Genomic DNA, 25,756 nt, shown 5'->3' on the forward strand with positions numbered 1-25,756 from the left:
GTACGTTCATTAAAAACTTTTTTAAATCTAATCAAAAATTATCAGTCGAGTCCAAAAAGTGCCATCATAGTCATTGTTATTAATATTACAAATGACAGTAAATTTACAGTTTCAAAATTACTTACAATATTAAAATTCAAGATCTAATGAAAATTATTTGACCCAGTTCCCTAATTACCATCCTTGTCGTCAACTAAAAACAGTAAGTGTAATTTGGGTTTATTAATTTCCGCATACATTTTGCACAATTCACGAAGGTCCTACGTAACTACGTTTGACGTCATAGTACCTGGCACAGTCGGCGCGGAGCGTATTGTGAAAGAAATTAGGAAGCTACTCTGATGTAGGTTACTCAAATATAGGTTACTGCACTGCAAAAGTAAGCTAGAGTTGTATCAGTAGGCAGTCTGTAAGGTGTAGGACGGACGTTTAATATACTCTGAGGGAAAACTGGTTATAATGACTCGTTTAATAATATTAAATATTTTATGTGATTGCAGGCTTCTTTATACAATACATTACTCATGGCTGTAACTATGGAAATCGAAGAGAGTGTTTCGGACTCTAAGCTTCATAAGTCCAGTACATCAAAAAAGGAACTAAGACCTTCCAGCGCTGTATCTTTATCCAAATCTGATCATGGACCGGGTTTGTTTTCTTTGTTACTTTAAATTAAGATATTATGGATTCTTTCAATATTCTCCTACATTTCATTATAGTATAAATTTCTCAACACTTATCTGATGATACATTTACAGTGCAAACTTCCGCTTCCATAGACCAGTTAAAGCAATATAAGAGTTGGGTATCTGCGGAAAGGTGGAATGAATTAAAGAAGCTTTCCGAAATAGCTATGAGAGACCATAAGGTATTTATGATAAAAGGAGGAGGTTTTCCTGCTGTACGTCGCGCGCTTTTGGAAAGGGGATGGGTTGAAAAATATGAAACTCATAAGGTAAAAATAAATAAAGTATAAAGTAAAAATATTATATATTTTATTTGAACGTCTGAAAAACACGTTGAAATTCATTTATTTGTCATCATATCCGAACCAATAAGCTTGCTAAACAATCAGGGGCTAAAAATTAAACAAGTAAATATTAATCATAAAATTAAATGTCCTAACTCGAGCAGGTTCGTCATCCACCAGCTAACGTTGATCCGAAAAAGGCAACAGGGAAAGAGTTAACGAAAGTTGAACGGATGATATTATACAAGTTTATGGAACATCATTCAGTCGATTTTCTTTGGACGACGAAGCGCGATAAGTACGACTGGCTGCTCAGCAACAAAGAAGTTATTATCAGCAGGTAATAAATAATTATTAACATCATCAGCAATATTCCATGCACTGAAACAGTTAAAGTATATGATTTTTTCAGATTCTGCAGGTCTGTATTTACCACCAAGGAAGGTCTCACATCGTCACTGACACAAATGCATTGGTATACAGAACCTGGTATTGCGTATACTAGATTTCCTCGTTGCTATAATATTCATAGTTCCGAAAGCCTAGAAGAATTTATTGATGACTTTAGAATAACAGCTTGTATTAGTCTTCTTAAATGGCTCACTAATACGCTGTCACCTAAGGGTGAGATAGCCGTCGTATCACCTCAGGGTAAGGTTCCATTTAGTGCACTGGACTTTGCAATTACCAGGCTTAATGAATATGTGTCATTTTATACACATAAGGATATTGATAATATAGAGGATCAGGCACAACATATCTGGGAACATGAATGGGACCAATTTCTGACTCATCACTATCTTTTAGTACATGAGAATGCCAAGATTGCGGAAGACAAAACTATAAACATAAGGTTTGTAATTTTAATTAACAAATTGAAATTATTGAACTGATCTGAATAAGCAGCAGACTATAAAAGTATTACATTTTCAGACAACTTGAAAGAAGAGCTTCTAAAGTGTTGGCTACTATGATAAATTATTGGCCCCAAATTGAAATTGATGGTGTTCTCAATATATGGATCGTAAAACCAGGAAATAAATGCAGAGGCAAAGGCATACAATTAATGAATAACATTAAAGATATTATTAGTTTGATTAATATTCCAGCACAGAAAACCAGATACGTTGTTCAAAAATATATCGGTTGGTTATGTTAATATTATTCATCTAAAATATAAAATTCTCATTTCGCGGTGTGCAACTCCTTCGAAACGGCTTGACCGATTCTCATGAAATTTTGAGTGCATATTGGGTAGGTCTGAGGATCGGACAACATCTATTTTTCATCCCCCTAAATGTTAAGGGTGGTCCACGCCAATTTATTTTTTATTTTTTTGACATTTTTTTTAAATTTGTTTGATTATGAGTCAGCATTAAAAATACATACAACTTCAAATTTTCACCCATCTACAATCAACAGCTAATTTTGTATCGCGATTTTAATATCGGCAATACAACGTTTGCTGGGTCAGCTAGTATATTATAATATACTAGCGGACCCATAAGACGTTGTCCTGTACACAAGTCTTAAATTTGAAAAATCGGTCCAGCCGTTAGTAGGATTTCACTAACATACACATGGCCAGGAGAATTATATATAGACTGAATTGAGATCGTAAGTCTAAACCATTCTCAAATTTACTAGAACACACAAAAACTCATCAAAATCGGTTCCAAGCCATTTAGGAGGTTGTTCAAGTTCAAAAAATCTCATTCAAATCGCTCCAGTCGTTTTGGAGGAGTTCACTGTCAACACACGTACAGTATAATTATATAATATATAAGTACGTGCAGCACCTACACTGTGCTGAGATACTAAACTTATGTTATTGCAATTATTATGTTTTCAGAAAATCCATTGGTTATTTACAATACAAAATTTGATATTCGGCAATGGTTTTTAATAACAAATTGTCAACCATTAACAATTTGGGTGTACAAGTAAGAGTTACAAAATTCATTTGTCCTGTAACGGATTTTCTCTTGATAAATTTTATATACCTACATTTTAATTTCAGAGACAGTTATTTAAGGTTTAGTTCACAAATATTTAGCCTGTCAAATTACCATGAATCTGTACATCTCACCAATAATGCGATTCAAACCAAATACAAAAACAATGATGATCGAGATAAAGCCTTGCCTGATGAGAATATGTGGGATTGTCACACGTTTAAAACGTACTTAAGGTAAATTTTATTTAACCGGATAATCCAATTAGTTAAACAACTTTTAAAATTCTCTTAAATTTTTGAAGACAGATAGGAAAACCGGAGTTGTGGGATAGCAAAATCTACCCTGGAATCAAACAGTGCTTAATAGGAGCAATGTTAGCATGTCAAGATTCGATGGATAAGCGACAGAATAGTTTCGAGTTATATGGCGCAGATTTCATGTTGACCGAAGATTTTACTCCGTGGCTAATTGAAATTAATTCAAGTCCAGATTTAGCGCCAACCACGTCAGTAACTGCAAGACTTTGCCCACAATGTCTTGAGGATGTTATCAAAGGTAGGAATTATTTTGTTGCAGGTACAATGTGAGCATAATAAGCGTTTAGTCATCTTTCAATGTCGAAAAGCTTTTGAATTTAATTGCTTGTATATTATTCAAGCTTGAAGTGTGGCCTTGTAGTTAGCGACGCTGAAATAAGTATATACTTGTTTTTGTTAAACTGTCCAAAGCTATGCTAAAACAACCTTATGGCTGGTCTAAAAGTTTCAATATAAGTTTTAGCTTAATAAATAGTACCTAATGTATCTTCGCATATTTTCAATATCATCAATTAAGTGTACAACCATTTACTGAAAGAATAAATATTTACAATATTGTTACAGTTGTTTTAGATAAAAAAAATAATCCGGAGGCTGATACGGGGACATTCGAATTGGTTTATCGCCAAGTAATTCCAAAAGCTCCTGCTTATCTTGGATTACAATTGTGTATTAACGGTAAAAAAGTTATCAAAAAGACCAAGGAAAAGAGGCATGAATCAAGAAACGGTACACCATTACCTACGCCTGTAACAGCTGGTGATGTAATAATAGAATCTGACCAACCTGTTCCCCCTGAATACAATGGACCAATAATAACAGATTTTCTGAACTGGCTTAATCCATACGATACGTTAGCTACTGATAAAGATGGTATAGTGTTAGCTTCCAAGGATTCACTTACGGTACGACAGGCTGTTACTGTTATAAAATCAAATATAAATAATAAAAACAGTTCAAAAAAGCGTAAAACATCCGCCATCTCTTCTAGGACTCATCGAAGAAAACGAGAAAGAGACACAGAATCTAAGCGGTGCATCAAATCTCATTCATGTTACCAACCTGAAGATAATCGATTAATAGAACAGAATGGTCAAATATACGTGTCAGCATCGACTAGTAAGTTGAACAAAACTCTAACGAATAGATCGGTTGGTAATAAACGTTGCTATATAGATCCTGTTGAATGGGAACGAGAGTCTGCAAGTATACACAGACCGACGATATCAGTTCAAAACAAGGTTCTTGATATGAATGAACTAGGTTCCTCTACACGACAAACTAAGTCAGGGATATTAAACTTCCATCCCACTAACAGACACTGTTTGACATCTCTAAATTCGCATAGTTTAAGTAATGATTTGAATTCAACAAAAAAGTTAACTGCCATAGGTAAGAGCATTCGTAAGTTAAGAGAAGAGAGTGAAGTTAAAGAAGTATCCATGACTTTCTCCAAAAGTTGCACCTCAGTTTTTACGCCGCGGCCGTACAGAGTAGCGAAGACTCCACTGAATGATATGTTGAACTTTACCCAAAAGAAAACGACTAATATTACTAGACAAATTGGTAAAAATGTGTTCTAATAACATACTGAAATATATACTCAGACACTATATAATATTTAATAGACAGAATTTTAGTCCTAATTTTATTACAGCTGTAGATTTTTATAGAAATTGAATCTATTATTACTCATTCCATTTGAATTGTTATTGCTCACTGAAATAAAGCGACTATTGTTTTCCTAATCCATACTATATGATTGTTTCATTGATTTATTCCGAACATTGGAAGGAGAATGTGTCACTATATTAAACAAAGCGTGCAAAAGAGAAGAACATATGTAACGGAGATAGATCAAGGTAGAAAAGGAAAGCTTTGTTATATTGTTACAGTGACCGATTTTGATTGGCAAGTCATAAATTCGCTTGGCATTTATAGCTCCATAATATCAAAATTATCAGATCAAATTGGTCACGCAATATTGAGCTGTCAGGTCGTCTAGCCTAGCTTAACTCTAAGAATAAAAATAGTTTGAGAAAACTAAAACACACGCTTTTGTTTGAAAAGATAATGGTTGAAATTTAAAATTAACAAATTCCTGCCTTATTAACAATAGATGAAAAATTATATAAATTAACAATAATTTTATTTTGCAATTTGAAAAATAGTATAATCGGCCCTCGATAAATCTACGAAATTTGAAATAAATCTAGCCGTTTAAAGTGGGCCATAATCGCGCCCAAATGAATCGGTTACAAACAACCATACATACAGGTAAAGCTACATACTACGTACATAATTATTACTAACGTGGCTGACTGTCTACAACTTGACAATCGGTAATAATAGATATTAGATTCGCCACGTAGCATGCATAAGGCTACATGAATACTCTTTCAACAGGTTATAAAAAATGTATTTATGTCAATAGGTGCTGTCATAAATTTATTGGTTATGAATAATACATATGTTTTACATTCTCTTTGGATATAAATAAAATAATAAATATAAATATGAAATAAAAATGAAGTAAATGTAGTATGGAAAAACAATAAATCCATTAAATAATATAAAATTAATATGTAACTGAGAATATTATACCTACCTACCAATAATAGTTATAATGTTAGGAGTTGGAACCGTAACATAATGCCGCTCAAAAAACGGAGGACGTTCAAACGAAAAAAAGTGGGTATAATTTGTTATTTACAATTTATAAACATAATAGAATTATTAGATTGGGGAAAAATTTATTCGCATTTGACATGAAAATTCATGACTTTATTTTCAAAGATTCTTTACATAATAATTATTAGTATGCTGAAGAATTTTTCCCAGTTGTTCATCTATGTCGTAACTATTGATATGCCATCGCGGTCTTTTTTGTAGACCTTGTGTTCATGTTCATCATCACAATAGCAACCTCTAAAATTATCAGTGTTTCTCTACTATAGTCTATATTGAGCATGTACTTATTTATTTACGGTGTGTGTCGATGATGCAGCTACTGTACTCAATAACTTTTGTTTTGTATTAATTTGCATTTACTTTTTTGACTTACTCGTGTAAGGCATTGACTATTTGACGTTTGAGTATGTTTCTTGCATCACTTTACATATTATATTTTAATTGAAATGATTTGTAAAACAATGAAAATGTAAATCTTGATTTAAAAGAGTGGCAATGAGTTTCTTGCTACTTCTTCTCATTAGCTCAACCCTTTACGAAGTAGCGGTAGATTCAATAAGAAAAAATATTTTTTTTGACATTCATAAGTGTCATTTCCGTGACCTACATGTATAAAGTAATTTAGAATTTGAATTTACTCTACATATAATCCTTCCTCTTGAATCACTCTGTCTTAAAAACCCCTTCGAAATTCGTTGCGTAGTGTTTAAGATCTAAGCTTACATAGGAACAGACAGCGGGAAGCGACTTTGTTTTATACTGTGTAGTGAAGTCCTCCGCCTTAACGATATTTGTTGGAGGTGTGAGGACAATCTGTTAACCTTTTGAGATATAACAAAATAATGTAGTGTGGAATTGTGTATCTTATATAGATCTACAGAAAATTCCGCCATGGCATATATCTATCTCGTAAGGATAACATATAATATTCATTTTAAAACTTTAAAAAATTATCAATTATAAAGCGGTAATGTAAAACGTTGTTTACACAACTATCATTTTAATCCTTATCATTTCCGATGGTTTTAGATTACGTTATTCCCGAATACTTACATCAATTTATTTTCTATTGACAGAAGAGCGTCTGTCAGGTCAGGTAGTATACTATTATGTGAAAAGAATTTTTCCCCGACCCATTAGATTCATTAAAATGTAAAGCCATTCCGTGTTAACAGAAATTGACTAAGCATGGATCAGCACCAAAACGAATTGTATCAGGTACTAAACATATCATAGAGTACCGAAATCGTCCCGGTCACAGTAGTTTTTTCAAGGTAAATATAAGGTTAATAAAAAAATATTTAATTTTTACTACTTATATATTTAGACCGTGTAAAATGAATGAGCTTATTTATAGAAACGTAGCGACCGAAACGGAGTGCCTGAAATATTATCTCCGTTTAATATTGGAACACAATCACACATGATAAACAAGAAACCACTCTGTAAAATGTCACATCAAAGAAACTATGCCTACGTAGGCTTATCAAACAAGGAGAAGAGTTACGTGATTAGCAGTTGCAATACAAATTCAAAAAATTTTGCCAGACTGAAAAGGCTAGCTGCAGAAGCGGTTGAAGAAAATAAAATATTTTTAATAAACGGTACTTGTAATGCAGTTAGAAAAGCTTTATTAGACCGTGGATGGGTTGAGAAGCTCACTATAAACAAAATGAACCTTAACAAGATTCGAAATGGAACATATTCTAATCAATTAGATATAACAGGTGAACTAGAAAGACTTCTTTTATCAAATTTTGTTGATAAGTACTTACCAAATTTTATTTGGCGAACAAGGGACGATAGGGGCGATACCACTATAGATATGAAAAAAAATCATAACACCATTATCAATAAATTAGAAATAGATGCAAAGTGGACTTCGAAGCAGGGACTGTGTTCATCTATTAAAAGGAATTATTGGTTTTATATCGAGGGGGTAGCTGAAGTTAGTGGACCTCGATCCTATAACATATCAGAACCTGGTGAAATTGAAGATTTTGTAAATGATTACAAAATTACAGCATGTACAAGTTTATTAAAATGGGTTTTGTCAATGAAATCGAATGATATTTCTATATTTGATCCACTTGGAACAGTTTCAATCAAAGCTATTGTGTTTGCTTTAGACAGATGTAAAGAATATCTATATCGAAAGACTAACAAAGATATTGATCGTGAACTATCTCCAATCAGTGAAAGACGCTGGAACTCTTTCTTGAAAACATATTACTGCATTATTTCTAATGACGAAGTATTTCAAGCAATTGAAAATAATAAATTATCACTGTATTTAAGCTACGCAGAACTTTTGCTAAAGGAAATGTATAAGTATAGACCACAATTAGGTTGTGAAGGATGCAACAATATTTGGATAATAAAACCAGGACATTGCTCGAGAGGTATAGGAATTCGAATGGCATCTAAATTTGGTGTTATAATGGATCTACTTAGTAAGTCCAATAACAAACACGTAATTCAAAAGTATATCGGTCAGTATTGTAAGCATTCTATATTACGTGAATTATTATTTATTTAATTTGGTCTGACTTTACATAAGCCTAATTGTTTATTTTATGATTTCAGAAGACCCCTTGCTTATACATGAAACTAAATTTGATATTCGGCAGTATTATTTAGTAACTAGAACTTATCCTTTGGTAATTTGGATGTACAAAGACTGTTACTTAAAATTTAGCTCACAAAAGTATAATTTACAAAATTATCATGAATCAATTCACTTGACAAATAATGCTGTGCAAAGAAAATACATTAATTGCAATAACAGACATACTGAGCTGCCAACGAATAACATGTGGGATTTAGAAAAATATAGAAAATATTTGTCTAAAATAGGAAAAGAAAGGGTTTGGGATAATATAATATATCCCGGAATGAAAAAATCAGTAATAAGCATAATGTTAAGCTGTCAAGATTCTTTATCAGTTTGCAAGAATCGTTTTGAATTATACGGTTGTGACTTTATTTTGGATCAAGAATACAAGCCATGGCTGATTGAAATAAATTCCAGTCCAGATCTGCATAGCACAACTCAAATAACAGCAAAATTGTGCCCTGCTGTAGTGACCGATATTATCAAAGGTAATTTATTTATATTTTGACATGTTTTAAGTAAAACATATCTGAAAAAAGTGTAATTCAATGTAAAAAATTATGTATCTTTACAGTTATTATTGATCACGCCAATGATCCGAATGCATCCACTGGTAAATTCGAGTGTATTTATAAACAGCCAATGAGCATTCCTAAACACGTCACTGCAGCAGAATTAATCGTTCGTGGTGTTTCTTTACGAAGTGATTATTTCTACAAAGGAAACATTCAAATAAAAGAGTCTGACCCTGCGGTTGACACGAAGAATGCCCGCTCAATTCTTAAGAGGCTCGTTCAGCCTGATATTGAGTTAAATGTGGAAAAGTCACAAACACTTTGCTCATTATCTGCAAATGAAATTAAAAGATTGCAAGAATTTGAAATTAAAATAGAAAAGGACTCTCTTTATATTATGAATTCACATACACAATTACTATCTAAAGAGCCCCAATATAATTTACAAAATGTGTGTGGGTTAACAAATCTACCTTCATTTTTAGAAAAATCGGAGGATTATTTAAAGTTAAAAGATGTAAAACGGAATATTAATAGTAATTGGGAAATGGACGATGAACTCAACACAACAAGAAAAGATAAACTTATATTCGGAAGAGGTAGTCTTAATATAGACTGCAATGTATTCAATAAAAAACCATGGAACGGTTACATCAATCGTTATATCCATAACGAAAACCTACAGGAAACGACTATAAAGAATTTCATAAGGAGAGATAGTATGGTTCTTGCAACTTCTAAGATTATATCATTTATTGACGAAAAGGAAAAAGAGTATCTCAATCTGCAATAAAAAGTTATCTATAAAGATGATTGTTTTGTTGCTTAGGGAAAAATTATATATAAATTGTAATTGTAGCGACCTAATATGTAACATTAGGATAAAAACAAAAAAATGCCATGTACAAATGGGTCTGTCGTTGTTCAACCCTTTCACGGGTAGTCATTCGTAAGAGGTAGATATAATATATCCTGTCCCGAATGATCAAGTGCCTTTATCACCATCGTCAAAACCTCAAAATATTGTTGAGATTGCATTATTAAATCCAAGTAGTGAGAATTTCGGAGAGATAAATATATTATTATTTTGACAGAACGAAATATTATAATTATGGATGGTAAGACAGATCAAGTGCAAGAATTTGTATACATGTGAAGAATGTTATCGTGACGATGCAAAGTGCTGGATCTAGAGACCTCTTGGTGAACTTTAACCTTACAAAAAGTAAATCCTAGTGACGAGTGTGGAGGAGTGTCGTGTGTGTGTTCCTCTTTATTGGAAATAGTGATTAATGGAATAGGTAATATTATTTTACACCACTTAAGAGGTGAGACCGACAAACCCTTAGGCTCAACTTTTTTGCGTTGCTATTTCACAAATACCTAGTCTCGATGATTTTATAGTGCATCTTCAAGTTATACGATTGGATCTTAAATTTAAAGTATTTATTATATCCACATTTTCCATTACCTTTTTTTTAAGGAATAGGAGGAGAAACGTGCGTACGGGTCACCTGGTGTTAAGTGATCACCACCGCCCACATTCTCTTGCAACACCAGAGGAATCACAAGAGCGTTGCCGGCCTTTAAGGAAGGTGTACGCGCTTTTTTGAAGGTACCCATGTCGTATCGTCCCGGAATCACCGCATAAGGAAGCTCATTCAACAGCTTTGTAGTACACTGTGGAGGACCGCCACACATCCAGATGGTGGGGATGATATCCTAACTTGTGGCGTGTCGTGCGAAGGTGGAATTCGGCGGCAGGAATCAGGTAAAACAGCTCTTTGGAACACTCCCCGTGATAAATGCGGTAGAAGACACACAATGAAGCGACATCTCTACGCAACGCCAAGTGATCCAGCCGTTTACAGAGCACTGGGTCCCCGACAATTCGAGCTGCTCGTTGCGCGCAGTCAAATGGGTCGAGCTGATACTGGGGTGCGCCAGACCAGAGATGACAGCAATACTCACTCAGCAATATATAATAAATGTGGGCCGGCTTGAAGTATTGCCGTGCTCTATTGCTGACGCCCAGCTTCTTCGAAGCCAATTTGGCTTTGCCCTTGAGATGGCCACGGAATTGGCAATCGCTCGAGATTTTGAGACCCAGTATTCAGATACTAGGTGAGGCTTTAAGGGAAGTGTTGTCGAAGAGCGGTGATACGGCAAATGGGGTTTTTTTAGTCGTAAACGCGCTAATTTGAGTCTTCTAGGGGTTAAATTGGACAAGGTTCAATTTACCCCATTTACTACCTTCTCGAGAGAGGACTCGGTAGAAGACAAAAGTTTCTCCCGGCACTGGTCGATGATTTCCCGAGAGAGACCTGCATGGCCCTTGTATACGGCATCACCAGTGCTGTCGTCTGCGTAGCAATGTATGTTGGAAGTGTCCAACATTTCATTGATATGCAGAAGAAACAGAGTGGGAGATAGCACACAGCCTTAGGGTACTCCAGCGTTCACGGGCATGGGATTCGAGCATTAACCGTCGACAACGACCTGTTTGCTGCGCCCAGTGAGGAAGCTGGAGGTCCACTTGCATAAGCTCTCGGGAAGCCCAAATGATGGAAGTTTTGAGAGAAGCGCCTTGTGCCATACACGATCAAAGGCCTTTGCTATATCCAGGCCGACTGCCAGGCCTTCCCCCTTGCTTTCAATAGCCGCCCCCCATCTATGTGTTAGGTATACCAGAAGATCGCCAGTCGACCGACCATGGCAAAAGCCGTACTGCCGGTCGTTGATCAACTGGTGACCCTCAAGTTATACCAAAAGCTGGCAGTTAATTATGCTCTCCATGATTTTGGAGAGCAGGGAGGTAATAGCAATAGGCCTGTAGTTTGCCGGATCCGAACTGTCTCCTTTTTTTGAATCGGATGGACAAGTGCTGACTTCCATGAGCAGGGACTGCGCCTTTTGAATAAGAGTGCCGAAATAAACGCGTTAGCACCGGTGTCAACTCAGAGAACCTGTAGACACACGCAAAGATGCGGACGCGGTCCTCTAAAATAGCGCGGAGCCAGAGAGTAGACAGGTCCCTCAAATACCCTCCCTAACATACACATATACCCCGGCATGAGGCAAAAAGTTATGCTCAATTTTGTACCCGGGGTACGTTAAATATGACGTATCGCTAGGTCGAGATATCTGCGTCTCCGTAGGGAACAACAAGGCCGGCTGCGCCGTTTCAAGGTGGTGGTGGACGGCGTTTAAATTGGAGTGAATTCCCCTGATGTTACAAAAGTCCATATTAAGCGTGGAGCGGGGTGCCGTGGTGTTAAAAGGCATAAAAGGCATTTATTTTCTCAAAATTGATTCCTTTAGAATTCTTTTTGATGTCATTTCTTATACTACTAGATACTACTACCGCTTCGGAAACAAATGGCGCTCTGAGAGAGAAGAAGCGGCGCAAGAAACTCTCCCAGCATTATTTTTTTTGCGCTCTTTTCAATAAAAATATACAATATTGTACAGTTGCTATAAAATAATCACAATCTAGTCCCAGGCTGTCCGATCATTTAGATATTCAGCAGTGGAGTAATAGGATTTACGACAGAGCCATTTTTTTTATAAAACATTTAAATTTATTTATAGATAATGCCTGAACAGTGGCTGGGACTTTATTGTAGAAGTGTATACATTTACCCTTAAAGCTATTATGTATCTTATGAAGCCTACTAGAATTAGTTACAAGCAATCCCTTATTTCTAGTGTTATAATAATGAAAATCACTATTAAGAGCAAAAAGGTGACGATTTTTGTGAACATATATTAAATTTTCATAAATGTACTGAGAATAAACAGTCATAATATTTATTTCTTTAAAATTTTCTTTGAGAGACTGTCTATAACCAAGCTGATATATAGCACGAACAGCTCTCTTTTGCAGAGCAAACACTATATCAATGTCAGCAGCATGACCCCATAGTAATATACCGTACGTCATGATGCTGTAAAATAACTAAAGTACACTAATCTAGCGGTCGCAACATTCGTGTACTCTCTAATCTTTCTAACTGCATATGCCGCAGAGCTGAGTCTATCTGCTAGATGGGTAATATGTGGACCCCACTGAAGCTTTTTATCTAACGTGATACCCAGGAAGACCGTAGTGTCCACAAGTTCCAATCTGTTGCTGCCCTGTTTGTCCTATGAAAGGCCGCTACTTCACGCCGGTATTCTGTGAGAGTTTGGTAAGTAACCCGGACGAGTCTGGCCCGATTGTGCTGACGTCATAAGACGGCAGCGTGACTCTCCCACTTTCAAAAAGTCCGTAGGCGCCTCTTACGACACCCATGGGCCTGGGACTACCCTATTGTTTTAACGCCCCGGGGAAGCACAGGGCAGATAATGCTGATTGTTTAAAAAAATTAATCAATTGGATTAGAAGGGCTTGTGACAGGAAAAGCCCATGTCTATTTTCTGTTTTTTTTAAAAGTGTTCTTGTGATTGTGAAATTGAATTCGAAATCAAAGTTAGTTTAACTGTTTCTATTGTCATTCCTTTCGCCATAGCTGTATGGGCTCATGGTTCCTTTTTCTCTTTCTGTTTATTCTCCGATGTGACTATTGAAATCTTCCATTATAATCAGATTGTTGTATTTAATTATTCCCAATTTAGAGGTGAGTTTTTTATAAAACAAATTTTTGAATTTTTTTATGTTGCTAATATGCATTAGCAATGGCGAATGGAACTGGAAAATTGTCCTTCTTTTTTATATCCTGGCAAATCTAAAACCAAATTAGTTATATTACATGATATATAGTATAATTTGTAAAAAACAAATTATTCTCTTCTTGTTAAGCAAATTCGATTTTTCAGTGCTTGTTCCAGTTCTATAGGCTGCTCTTAGAATTTAAGGCTCAAATGTTGGAATTTGAATTAAATTACGTCATTGAATTTAAATTACACATTATAATAATTATTGTTTTTTACATTTACAGGGTACTTATCGTTATTGCCATGGTGACTACCCGGGTGTTACTTATTGCTTTCGGCAAATCAAAGAAATCAAATCACCTTTTGTCTGTGTAGTTTTTCATCCCTTTTTGGTGAAGTCGACATTTTTCGTTTGTGTTTTTCTTTTTCCTCTATATTATCTCGGATTATTTGACTTTCATCTATACTAATATTATAAAGAAGTAGAGTTTGTGAGGTTGTAGAGGATACGCTGAATCTACTAAACAGATTTTGAAAATTCTGTTACCATAAGAACGCACATTATTTGTGAGTGTAATAAGGTAGGGGAACCTGTTGTACCTAGGACAGTTTTATAGATATCTATTTTTTTATTTTTATTTGACGAACTGTACTCTAACCATTTTTGCATATTTTGAAAGGTCATTTGTTTGAGTAGGTATTTACCACCAAAATATCAAAAATTTATATTTCATACTTACATGTGTTTTTATAATTAAAACGAAAAAAGGGATTTATGGGCAAGGTCCTATGTACCTAGGCCAGTACTATCGTGTACCTAGGACACATTGAGGAATTGGGGGTAATTTGTGGAAAATATACCTAACTATTCTTAATTAAAACAGTTTCATTTGTTTAGATGACATATTTAACAAAAAATAACTCTGAACAAAGTTTTTTTTTCTAATGATCAGACAAAATCTTTTATATTTTATTAGGAATACTAGCAGCGAAACCCAGCGTTGCTCGGATTAAAATATATCGCATGTTCAATGGTATTAAAAATATTTGAGGTACATTTTTTAACTTAGATAATATAGATTCTATCTAAGATATCGAGACTTAGTCGGCCATTAAACTTGCGGTGTGTAAAAAGTATATCAAATTAATTAACTAATTAATTAATTAATTGAAATAATTATAAGTTAGAGTAAGAAACACCTTAATAAATCGAAAATCTATGTTTTATTTACACAATTATTTACATATTATATTATACATATTACATATGACAAATACATTTACTACATATCATACTGTGCACTCACACTTTATTTTTATTACATATTTTTTAAATTTCTGTTTACAATACTTGCTTATAGACTACATTTATAGTTTTATTATTGTCTGGACTGTAAATAAACAAATTTCGAGGTGATCCTACTCGTGAGCATGCAACGTATAATATACGTATAACCATGTACAAAGCATGGTTCCATTAAGTTAACGGCACAGAATTGGAATGTTTGGTCATGTGCTTTGTTGATGGTCATGCTGTAAGCCAACTTCACCGGGAATTATAAGCGTTTAAAGGTGAAGGGCAATCCATTTGATATTAAAGGTATTCGTGGTATAAATACTATTTGTCCTTTTTCTTTACCAGTCATTATATTGGCTTCGATGATGTTATTTTGTAGCTGTTTGATGCAGAGTCTCGTACCATTACACAATTTCGGCGAGTTCAGATTTCGTAATAAAATAATTGGTGAACCAGCTTTTAACTTAAGGGCTTTGGAATGGCATCTGGAACATTAAGTGAATTTAAAAATTCAGTAGGGAAATTGACGCTTTCTTGTTCATCAGTTATTGTATCAATTTACATGTAAATTTTCTCTTCTCCCGGAATCATTTCCTGGATGATGTTGATGCCATTGAGAATGTCGTTCTTTGTGGATAGAATAATTCTTTCGCGTAACCATTCTGAATTGGTATAATTCTCAGCAATACTTGGATATACTTCATAGTTGTTCCGGTGTTTCAACAACATTACATAACTCATTAGTTAGTGTAATTTGGCGAGTACTATCGTCTATTAGATAGGTGCCCTCTCCTATTTGTAAAAGTTTTTCAGAGAATTCTTGTGCCTTTTCATCTCCTGAAGTTCGTGCTCATTTTAACATGTTCCCATATGACCTGATAGTATTAACAATACACCTCCCATTATATTCGTGTTGTCACGTAAATCTTGAAGTGTTTCTAATGATTTTCTATGGGCCATTGTGCTTTCGTCTCATATAATGGCTTTGCACTGTTTCAATGTTTCTACAAAATGGTGGATTTAAAATAATTTGGGGTTACTTATCTTGTAACTTTATTATTGTTTCAAAAGAAGTTAAAGAAAAGCACCATTGGCAAATATTCTGCATCAAACTTAAGAATAATCACGTAAATCATTTCAAAAATCTCATCGAAATCGTTGTACATGCAAAAACCGTACACAAACTACAATTGCATCATCCACGTAAATAAAAATTTTCATATAAAATGTTCATAAAATGAAAACTACTCGGCCAAGCTATATAAGCTACGAAGAATTACGTAAATCGGATTATAAAACTCACCGTACGTGTACATACATAAAAAATACCGATCGAATTGAGAAACTCCTCCTTTTTCGGTCGTTTAAAAATTAAAATTAATCACTATTTACAGTTTTTTTTCAATGGTTTTTCTGCGGAGCAACACAGCACATTCCTGCGAAGGACCGTATTTTGAATTTTTATTGCTTAAGTAACTTGTAGTCCACCCATTAATTTAGATTTACGTAATGAAGTTAGCAACAGGTTTTTTGAATCTATACTAATTAAATATTTTTTTTAATTACTTTTTTTTTGGGAATTCCTAAACGTTTTCTTTAATTAGATAAAAAAGATGTAAACAGCGATTAACTAGTCGGCTAGTTTTTAAATGGAAAATGAGTTAACTTCAATTTCCATAAACCTCGACACCTTCTTACATAAAATCAACTCATTAGATGAAGCTGGATATGCCCTTTCTTTTGTGAATATATCTCTGTAACGGCCGTTCCCAATATTCAGTCTATCTCCGGTTGTGTCAGTGTGTCACTCGAGATTAAACTAGTAACTATCGTTGACTTTTCTGTCCCAATAAACTTATCGACGGTAACTCACCTTATCCGTACGTGTTGTCTGTCAATGGGAGGACCAGGGGTGGGACAGACGCCTTAAAGTGACATTTTCAGAAAATTATAGTGCCATCTGTTAGTTGGCCCGAAAATTAAAGCTTTGTCAGCTGTCACTCGCTTTGAAACCCTTCGACTTTTCTTTAATTGAGTCACTGCCCACTGGTCATAAAAAGGCGGCTACTTCTAGCGTTTGCGCATGTATGTATCTAGTGCTCAATTTTGCATATTTACACTACTAAATCTATCCTTTATGTTCTATGTTGTGACAAAATTAAATAACTAACTCTACGCGCAATTTCAAAATGGTAAAAAATACCTCCATTTAAAAAGTAGAGTTAGTTAATTAAATTTTATAATTTCGAGATTATATATAGTTATTTTCGGGGCCAATCGCCAGATGGCGCTCGTTTTCAAATAGACAGCTCATAATGCGTATAGATATAGACAGCTCATAATGCGTATAGGCTCTCTTTTCCCTATATATTATTATACTCTTTGACGTATAGCTTAACAGCGATAGAAGTTTGTATGGAAATTGCAATTCACGCGTCCCAATATAAGGCGATAAGAATGACTTATCGGGTATATTGTGACAGCTTCAGATTATTGACAGCTAATTACTGACAGTAGAAGGTAGTAATTTATCTCTATCTGTATATAGTATATTGGGAACGGCCGTAAGTCAACAAATGTGACAGAGCTAAAAGAGATTTATAATGGTTGGCCGATAGGTGATGAACAGATAGATCCAAAACAAACGGACCTAAATTGTTAGATATATAACTAATTTAAGATAGTTAGTGAAATCAACTGAAATAAGGATTGTTTTTTTTTCCAACATTATATCATATAGTATATTTTTATGGGGTAATGCAGTTTATTTAAAAGAATAAGTGACTTAAACAGCAGGACGTTCATCTGATAGTAAGCCTCTTCTCAGGAGGCAGTACAAAATGCTTTCACACAGTTTGTCGAATCTAGATCACCACAGTTCTGTCACAAAGTCATAATTAATGACCTTCCTACTAGGTGGCAACACATAGATAATAATGGTAACTTTGTTCAAATAATTATGTTAAATTTAAAAAAAAAATCCGTATAAATCGGCAATTTATACTTTAACCCTAAATAACTAAACGTACTCTGTGTTTGCAGGCTTATCGAAAATACACGAGTGCTTTAATGAAAAAAAAAGAATTACGTTGTATAATTACCAACTGACATTTGACATTTGAGTTTGACGTTTATTTACCGCGGAGCCTTGGGGCTTGGAGTGGCTTTTCCACATTTCTCAAATTTTTGGATTGTAATTTGCAATTGTCTGCAAATATAAACTGTATGATAATGGGACGTTCAAGATCCCGTAGCAAATCTCCGCGGCGTCATCATAAAAGCAGCAAACATTCGCGGAAAAAAAGTCGTTCCAAAGATCGTTCAGTATCGAGAAGTAGGACCACAAAACATGCCGAAAAGTCGCGAGACAGAAGTTCAAAAACACGGTATGTTCATAATATTATAGGAGTTGATATTTGTTTTTACCATATTACCGTATAAAATTTTTTGACTTACAGAAAACGGTCTCACTCATTGTCTTCAGCATCAAGCTCAGATGGTTCATACGATGGAAGAAGCCGAAAAAAGTCAAAAGGACGAAGCAAAATGGATGAAGTTGATCGTTTGGCTGAAATGGAAAGACAAAGACGTGTTAGAGAAGCCGAGCAAAAGGTTATTTTATGATATACAAAGCACCCATTTTTGTTTCAACACCACCATTTTCATCACCTCACCCACTTGCATTATTGATTCATATGGTGATTATTTGTGATATTAATATATGATCTGTTTTAAGTTTTAGACCTACTGTCCTTTTAATAAATATTCATAGAATACTATTCTAATACTGATATGTACATTACTATTGTTATTGCTACAGATCTTATATGGCCTGTTGTCTCTTATTCACTTTTACACCTTTTTTAACTGATATACTAAAATTACTATATAATAATAATATCAGGTCTTATTCACCTTTTAACAGTAGGCTGTAAGTGCATCTGTTTCATTGTAACCAAATACAGTTGTGTCAACTCTTGTTGAATATTTGTCTTACTGTTTGTGTTAAATACCTTTTACTCTATAGTTAATATGTGCATATTTTCACTGAAAAGTCAATAGTGCTAAAACACCAAAAGATCATTTTACAGGAGAGTGATTTTAAGTTTATTCTTTTATATTATCTTTTTATGTAAAAAGTATTATAAGAATTTAAAAAACATTTTAATCTAGTTGTTTGTGTGTGTTTTACTATTAATTTAAAAAAAAAAACTTGTAAGCAAAAGTGTGTCATCATATTTCTAGTGCCATGTTGGTTTTTACACCATAGTGCAGTTAGGGACAACCATGAGCCGAGGACTTAGTCATATAATTTCACATAAATAATATTCTTGCATAGCTATTTTGTTGATAATTAAATTATTATTTTATAGGTTGTTGAAGAAGAAGCTGCAAAGAGAATAGAACTACTTGTTAAAAAGAGAGTTGAAGAGGAATTAGAAAAAAGAAAAGATGAAATTGAGAGGGAAGTGGCTAAGAGAGTTGAAGAAGCTAAGCGAAAAATGGAACAAGAAATGATGCAAGAATTAGAGAAACAAAGGGAGCAACAAAAACGGGAGGAAATGGCAAGACAGGTAATTACTCCTATCTTTGAGTAGTCATATGTTACAGCAATGATATAAGTTGTTGTTACATGTGACACAAATACATCAAACTGAAACAACTTGTTCTTTCAGCTAGATTATATAAGTATTGTATATTTTTTAAATGAAAATATTTACAACAAAACTAATAAAAGTGTTTCCGATCATATCTGTTAAAGGTCCAGTCAGGTGTAGTTCGAGTACACAAGAGTTATTCTTAATTCTGATTTATTATTAATGAATGTATATCAATTTGCAATGCTTACCACATATTTCTAAAGAAATAAAATTTGATAGAAATGATTACATTACACACCAAACAGTCCTGTCCATAATGTATCATGTTAAGAATGCCACTGTGGCTTCCGGCTAGCATTTTAAAATTGTTCACTTGACTGTCCTTGGCAGTCACGTAGTCTATAAGTCAGGTCAGAAGACTGAGCAAGATCGTGCAGCTGTACGAATTAATCGGAGTTGCAGCTTGAGGATCAACCCCTGAAGCCGAAGGTATTTTTTTGAATATATAATTTGTATACATACCATTACTTTTATAAAATTATGATGAGGTTAATAAATATCAGACTGCACATAATTCAGGCATTTATTGTAATTTTTACATTAATTCTGTTAGGAGAAATATATTTAATGTAATATCATAATTTTTTAGGGATTGATTTACATAGATAAATAAAAAATATCAGTTAATAATTCTATGGCATTTAAAACAGTTGTAAACAGTGTTTAATGTGGAACCCTTTGTTTTTGACCTCAATAACATACTTTTACTATACAGGCTGAAGAGGAACGTAAGAGAAAAGAATTGGAAGAAATCATGGCCGAAAATAATAGAAAAATTGAGGAGGCACAACAGAAGTTGGTAAGTGTACATTATTATTATGTATTTTAAACATCATCTATTTTGGTTACAAATTTAATTTGTAACCGAAATTTATATTTAATTAATAAAATTATTCCGAGTAGTTAGGGTAATCACTTTAAAACGAACAAATTGTTTTTTTTTTTTTTTTAATTTTACACACAAAAAAAGTATTTTACAATTTACTTAAATTTAAGTACAAATATAAACCCATTCGGATTTTACTGTGTACTACACTCGTCGCATGTTATAAATAACTAAGAGAAAACTAAGAATATGCTATATGACATAATATCAGTACTTCAAACTAATTACAATATCTATTTTGGTAATAAAAAGTTCATAATACATATATGGCCCTGTTACATAAATAAATAAGTTGTTATGAGATTAAGAAAAAAATGTTATCAATCCACAAACACCTTGATAAAATTTCATTTGATTAAATAACGAACGAATGGAATTAGTATGTGTATCTTTATGGAATAAATAGGGAACAAGAAAACATCTTGCATCACCAGTGCTGTAGTTCTATACGAGTTAGTAGGTACCCATTAAAATTAGACAACTTAAATGTGTTACAAATCTGAGAAACTGCGGTTTTATTGTGGGTTAGACTGGCAAAAGATAGGTAAAAGACAGAAGATAATTGAAAAGTAATTGAGGATTTTGATGGAAGGATCTGGAACCTCCAGTTTCACACATAAATACTGAAATAAAGAAGAATAAAAATTTTCTAACGCAAATATCATTTATAACTTTTAACTGTCTTAGCTTAATACATAAATATGAAACAATTTAAAATATAAAAAGCTTATTCGAAGTGGCTGCTCCATTGGCTGCAATACAGTCCTTTAAATGTTGACACCAGTTATCAATAGAAGCACGCAATCTTTCCATGGGAAAATTCATCACTGCCAATCGTACAGACTGTTTTAGGGACTCCAAATTATCATGGCGTTTAGAGCAAGCCATACTCTCTAGAACTGATCATAAATCATAAGCCAGCGGATTAAGATTGGGACTAGACGACGGCTAACCACGTTGCACGTCATCTTTTAAAATACGCGACATGGTTCTAGGTGTTATATTCGAGATAAAATCTTTTGCTTTTGGACAGGATTTCTTCGAATTCCCTTACTGCTTTGAACACCTTTTTCGTACGATTATTAAGGACGTCCAGATCTTTTTCTGTCACAAACAGAGAAGGTCTGATTGTACCTATAAATAGCGAGGTACACAAACATTTTACTAATACCAATATGTAGGTATGTATTTAGTATGGAGCGTTTTAAAAATAGCTTTTGGCGCCATACCTACTTTGTGTAATGCAATCATAGCGATTTGGTTCTCTTTACCACTCCACTTCATTTTAATATCGCAAAATATTTATTGAGTTTAAAATAATATAGTGGAATGTACCTTGTATACAATGTATTGGCGCCAAAATGAGAAAACTCAATGAACCACCCATATAAAAATGACAGATTCCAAATTCAAATGTAAATTTTTGTTTATTTTTAATTGTAACAGTATTTATGGCTAGACTAAGTAGATAGATAGTTTTATATATTTGTGATAAAAATGTTACAGGCCGAAGAAAGACTTGCAATGATTGAAGAACAAAGAAAAATGGATGAGGAAAGGCAAAAATTAAAAAAGGAGCAGGAAAAGAGAGTAAAAGAGGAACAAAAGAAAATTTTAGGAAAAAACAACTCTAGGCCCAAATTATCATTTTCACTGAAGCCTATTTGATTGGATTATTATTTTCTAGCTTTCTCTATTCCGTACAAGTATATTATTAGTACATATAAGTAGTTAAGGTGAAAATAATTGTGTAAATATTGCATATTTGGACAAATAGAAATAGAATAGCAACAATAATATGTATGTTCATACAGTAAGAGGATTAATTATAAGATCATCTACCGAGTTCATTCATATCTTTTAAATAAATTAGCTGCATTTGCAAAAGAAGCCACATGCATTAAACAAGATATTAATAATATTTTGAAAGACACGCATACTAACTGTTTATGTACTTTCTTAATTATTATTATATGCTGAAAATATTTTTTCAATTAATTATGCTAATTGCGCTGTATGATTTTAGAATGATAATAGACTTGTGCAAGTAATTTATAATATTTCAACATATATATTCTAGTTTCGCGTTTAAGTACTAAATATTATTGATTTTACCATTTTGCATTTACATAACCATTACGTTCAGTATAGAAAAATATAATATATTGAAGTCCGTCCGATAACTGGTGTCATATTGTAGTGTCTGTTCATATCAATTGATTTTATACTAGCACCACACTTTATATCACAATCATATTTATTGTTTATAAGTTCATTGTGTCTCTCACTTTTGTTTTTGCAGCAATATCTTGCAAAATTAACATGAAATATATTTAAACATGTAAAGTCAATTAATTTAAATGTAAATTTCATCACAATTGAATGAATTTATAACGGAAAGTAAACCTAGAGTTTAATATGTATTTAAAAACATTATTAAAATGTTAGATACACATTGAAGCCTAGTCTTGCTACTTGTGTGGATAAATACACATATTGTACACCTGGCAGAACTATTGAGTGATCACTTTGGGTGAGATCTATAGTGTACTTAAGACTATATTCAGACTTTACTAACCTAAATCGTAGCCGAGTGTGATAAAACGCGAACTTGCAATTTTCATTGCGCTATCTTAGCTTAAATTCACCATAATTCAGCTGTCAAATGACTGTAAAAACAAAATTAAAGGTTATGCTAAGTTTTACGTATGTAAAGTCGGAGCAAAATCTAAGTACATTCTATAGATCTCAGCCTTAAACAGAGCATTAATTCATATTGTTCTACTTAATGGTAGAAACAAAGTTTGGGACTGAAAGTTTTAATTAACTCATATAATTTTAATTTGTTTGCATTTCAACTGGGATGTAATGTGATTCTTGTAGTGTCTGTCTGCGGACTTTGTATCACTAGGATGGCCACAGGTTCCATTCTCAATTTGCAGTGATATGAGTAATATTAGGGCTTCAAAATTATAGTGTTGTTAGTTACCTAACGTTATTTTTTTTCGAGAGCCTACAAAACAGTTCGGAATTACATTTCCATTAATATTTTAAAGGAAACCAGTAGCTTTTAACATGCAATGCTTGCTACTTCGTTCAATCAAAGACACCTGGTATAATTTTTAAATAATCTGGTGACTGTAATTAGGCATTAATTAATAGCAATCTAATTTGTACATGCTTAAATTAAAAGTATACTTCATGTTACAGTTATTATACAGTGTGTCGCGTTAGAAGTATTGGAGACATTAGTAGGATGATTTATGGTAAATTTTATTAACACAACCTTTTTTGTGATCTAGAAATACAAAAAAGATCTCATTTAATTGCTAAACATGAATTTGTGGCAACAGTGTTGAAATTTTTGTTTCTTAAATGCGGTTCGAAAATACGGTTGTTTAGTTTTATTATGATTTATAAGATCTAGACTATATTTCCTTTTTTTATTTCTTAAAGACTTCTGTAATGATTATGGCTGAAAATCGAAGAATTTTGTCTTGCTGTTTTACAAGTACCTACGATGCTTTTTGACGATTTTCGGTTACCAAATGTTTTGTTAACGGACTTTTAGTTAGTTTATTGTTTGTGTTTACGACTTCTACATGGGTAGTTATAGCTTTAGTAAAAGCTTCCGTGCGTCGCTGTAAAAAAAAACCAAATGGAATACAGTGGGAGAAAACCAGGGACCCCCCTGGTTTTCTCCCACTGTAATAAATAATGATTTAACCATAAATTTCACCGTATTCACCCCACTAACAGCTTCTATACTGGTGACAGGATATACTGTATAATAATTATCATGTAAATTTACTAAAATAAATATTTTACATTCACTTTAATTTTGGCACACTTGTTGTTGTGATATTACAAAGAGGTATTTTTTTCTGTCAGTAGTCTAGTACCAACCTAACAACGTGACTCTTGTAAATGTTGATTACACAAGCTGGTTATACTACAAACAGTTTTAATTTAAATAAGAACAATACAGCATACATCAAAGGTTTTTATTTTGTATTATATGATACATATAAATGTGAGTTTTATTTAAACATGTTTTTCCGTAAATAATAAAAAAAATATACCAGAGAAAAATTTAACTTGTAAAAATCGTGTCAGTCCAAAAAGTGTAATATCGTAATTTCTATTGTGCTTAAATTTATGTTATTCCCCTATTTGTTAGACAGTTACCCCCTTATTCATAATGGTCCGCTATCTTTAAACAGCCAAGCTAAGGAGTGTTTTTCTCATTTTGACTTAGGTCAATAGAAGAAGACAGAGTGCGAATTAGCAATGCTTTAAGTTAGCAGACTATTATGAATAAGGGGGTTTGAGGATATAATATAGGTAACCTCACAGTGTGTTATGAATCTGATCTTAAGGTTGAGTGAGACAGTCATTTTTCCATACAAGCGTAGTATGCCGATCAGGTAGGGGACATGGGTATCAGTGGATCATTTTTTTTTGTACTGATGTTTTGGATTGTTTTTCTTCTTTATTGACCAAGGTTTTTGTTGTAATATGCTAAGGCATTTCTAATCTTTGGGATACGTGCTTAAAATGCCTATTTTATAGGTAAGTATTAGAGTTGAGACGTACTAGGCAAAATGCAATACTAGGTATGACGGTGACTGTGACTCAAAAGTTCAACTTCAAAATACTTTATTCATGTAGGTCACAAAAATGACACTTATGAATGTCAAATAAAATATATAAATATTGTTTCTTATTGAATTTACCGCTACTTCGTAAAGGGTTGAGCTAATGAGAAGAAGTAGCAAGAAACTCTTCGCCACTCTTTTAAGTCAAGATTTACATTTTAGTTGTTTTACAAATCATTTCAATTACAATATATGCAAAGTGACGCAACAAAAATACTCAAAAGTCACAGACTGAAAGGCTTACATGAGTAAGTCAAAAAAAGTAAATTAATACTCATAAACACAAGAGTTATTGAGTATAGTAGATGCATCAATCCACACATACCGTAAATAAACAGAGGCATTATGTGAGCATTTCATAAAATAAAATATATAATAACTTTAAACGAAATAATAATAATAAAAAAACACATCAAGCAGACCTCCCGGTAACAAGATCATCCAGCCCCCACGAGTAGCACCCGTTCACGAGCATGACGCATGGACCAGCCATCGCCTCCCTCGACCACATTTTAGGGAAGGGAACGACCCGC

The 25,756-nt window shown here is 33.4% G+C and overlaps 3 protein-coding genes across 14 annotated transcripts; all 3 read left to right on the top strand.

The window, feature by feature from the left end:
• Nucleotides 1-69: 69 nt before the first annotated feature.
• LOC126979964 (tubulin glycylase 3A-like) lies at nt 70-18,188 on the top strand. 7 transcript variants are annotated; one of them, XR_007732933.1, is made up of 12 exons: nt 70-202; nt 501-648; nt 759-955; nt 1,135-1,310; nt 1,383-1,823; nt 1,904-2,115; nt 2,823-2,913; nt 2,991-3,161; nt 3,230-3,483; nt 3,810-4,150; nt 4,237-4,364; nt 18,061-18,081. XR_007732933.1 is itself a non-coding variant. In XM_050829561.1 (11 exons), exons 2-11 carry the CDS (start codon nt 525-527, stop codon nt 18,138-18,140), a joined length of 2,301 nt encoding a protein of 766 aa, XP_050685518.1. In that variant the 5' UTR covers nt 70-202; nt 501-524; the 3' UTR covers nt 18,141-18,188. The 7 variants fall into 7 exon arrangements, 5 of the variants coding, with proteins under 5 accessions (XP_050685518.1, XP_050685517.1, XP_050685519.1 ...); XR_007732932.1 differs by lacking the exon at nt 18,061-18,081 and adding an exon at nt 4,638-4,785; XM_050829561.1 differs by having other exon boundaries at nt 3,810-4,364; nt 18,061-18,188.
• On the top strand, nt 5,719-9,873 carry LOC126979966 (tubulin glycylase 3A-like). Of its 6 annotated transcripts, none has more exons than XM_050829568.1 (5): nt 5,719-5,936; nt 6,966-7,210; nt 7,294-8,428; nt 8,523-9,038; nt 9,125-9,873. In XM_050829568.1, the coding sequence occupies exons 3-5, from the start codon at nt 7,360-7,362 to the stop codon at nt 9,856-9,858; spliced, it is 2,319 nt and encodes a 772-aa protein (XP_050685525.1). In that variant the 5' UTR covers nt 5,719-5,936; nt 6,966-7,210; nt 7,294-7,359; the 3' UTR covers nt 9,859-9,873. The 6 variants fall into 6 exon arrangements, with proteins under 6 accessions (XP_050685525.1, XP_050685524.1, XP_050685522.1 ...); XM_050829567.1 differs by having other exon boundaries at nt 7,013-7,210; XM_050829565.1 differs by having other exon boundaries at nt 7,112-7,210.
• On the top strand, nt 18,153-24,224 carry LOC126979982 (UPF0430 protein CG31712). Its single transcript, XM_050829597.1, has 5 exons — nt 18,153-18,404; nt 18,477-18,630; nt 19,392-19,592; nt 20,395-20,478; nt 22,072-24,224. Exons 1-5 carry the CDS (start codon nt 18,244-18,246, stop codon nt 22,231-22,233), a joined length of 762 nt encoding a protein of 253 aa, XP_050685554.1. The 5' UTR covers nt 18,153-18,243; the 3' UTR covers nt 22,234-24,224.
• Nucleotides 24,225-25,756: the final 1,532 nt, after the last annotated feature.

This window comes from Leptidea sinapis, chromosome 4 (assembly GCF_905404315.1).
Source record: "Leptidea sinapis chromosome 4, ilLepSina1.1, whole genome shotgun sequence".
NCBI classification, from domain to species: Eukaryota; Metazoa; Arthropoda; class Insecta; order Lepidoptera; family Pieridae; genus Leptidea; species Leptidea sinapis.

Bases quoted from the DNA above. Each gene is read 5' to 3' on its own strand.
- LOC126979964 (XM_050829559.1), top strand. From the start codon at position 525: ATGGCTGTAACTATGGAAATCGAAGAGAGTGTTTCGGACTCTAAGCTT. The intron at 1,311-1,382 runs GTAATAAATAAT...TGATTTTTTCAG, and splicing joins AAAGAAGTTATTATCAGCAG to ATTCTGCAGGTCTGTATTTA. The intron at 2,914-2,990 runs GTAAGAGTTACA...TTTTAATTTCAG, and splicing joins TTAACAATTTGGGTGTACAA to AGACAGTTATTTAAGGTTTA.
- LOC126979966 (XM_050829565.1), top strand. From the start codon at position 5,898: ATGCCGCTCAAAAAACGGAGGACGTTCAAACGAAAAAAA. The intron at 7,211-7,293 runs GTAAATATAAGG...GCTTATTTATAG, and splicing joins GTCACAGTAGTTTTTTCAAG to AAACGTAGCGACCGAAACGG. The intron at 8,429-8,522 runs GTCAGTATTGTA...TTATGATTTCAG, and splicing joins CGTAATTCAAAAGTATATCG to AAGACCCCTTGCTTATACAT.
- LOC126979982 (XM_050829597.1), top strand. From the start codon at position 18,244: ATGATAATGGGACGTTCAAGATCCCGTAGCAAATCTCCGCGGCGTCAT. The intron at 18,405-18,476 runs GTATGTTCATAA...TTTGACTTACAG, and splicing joins GACAGAAGTTCAAAAACACG to AAAACGGTCTCACTCATTGT. The intron at 20,479-22,071 runs GTAAGTGTACAT...AAAATGTTACAG, and splicing joins AGGAGGCACAACAGAAGTTG to GCCGAAGAAAGACTTGCAAT.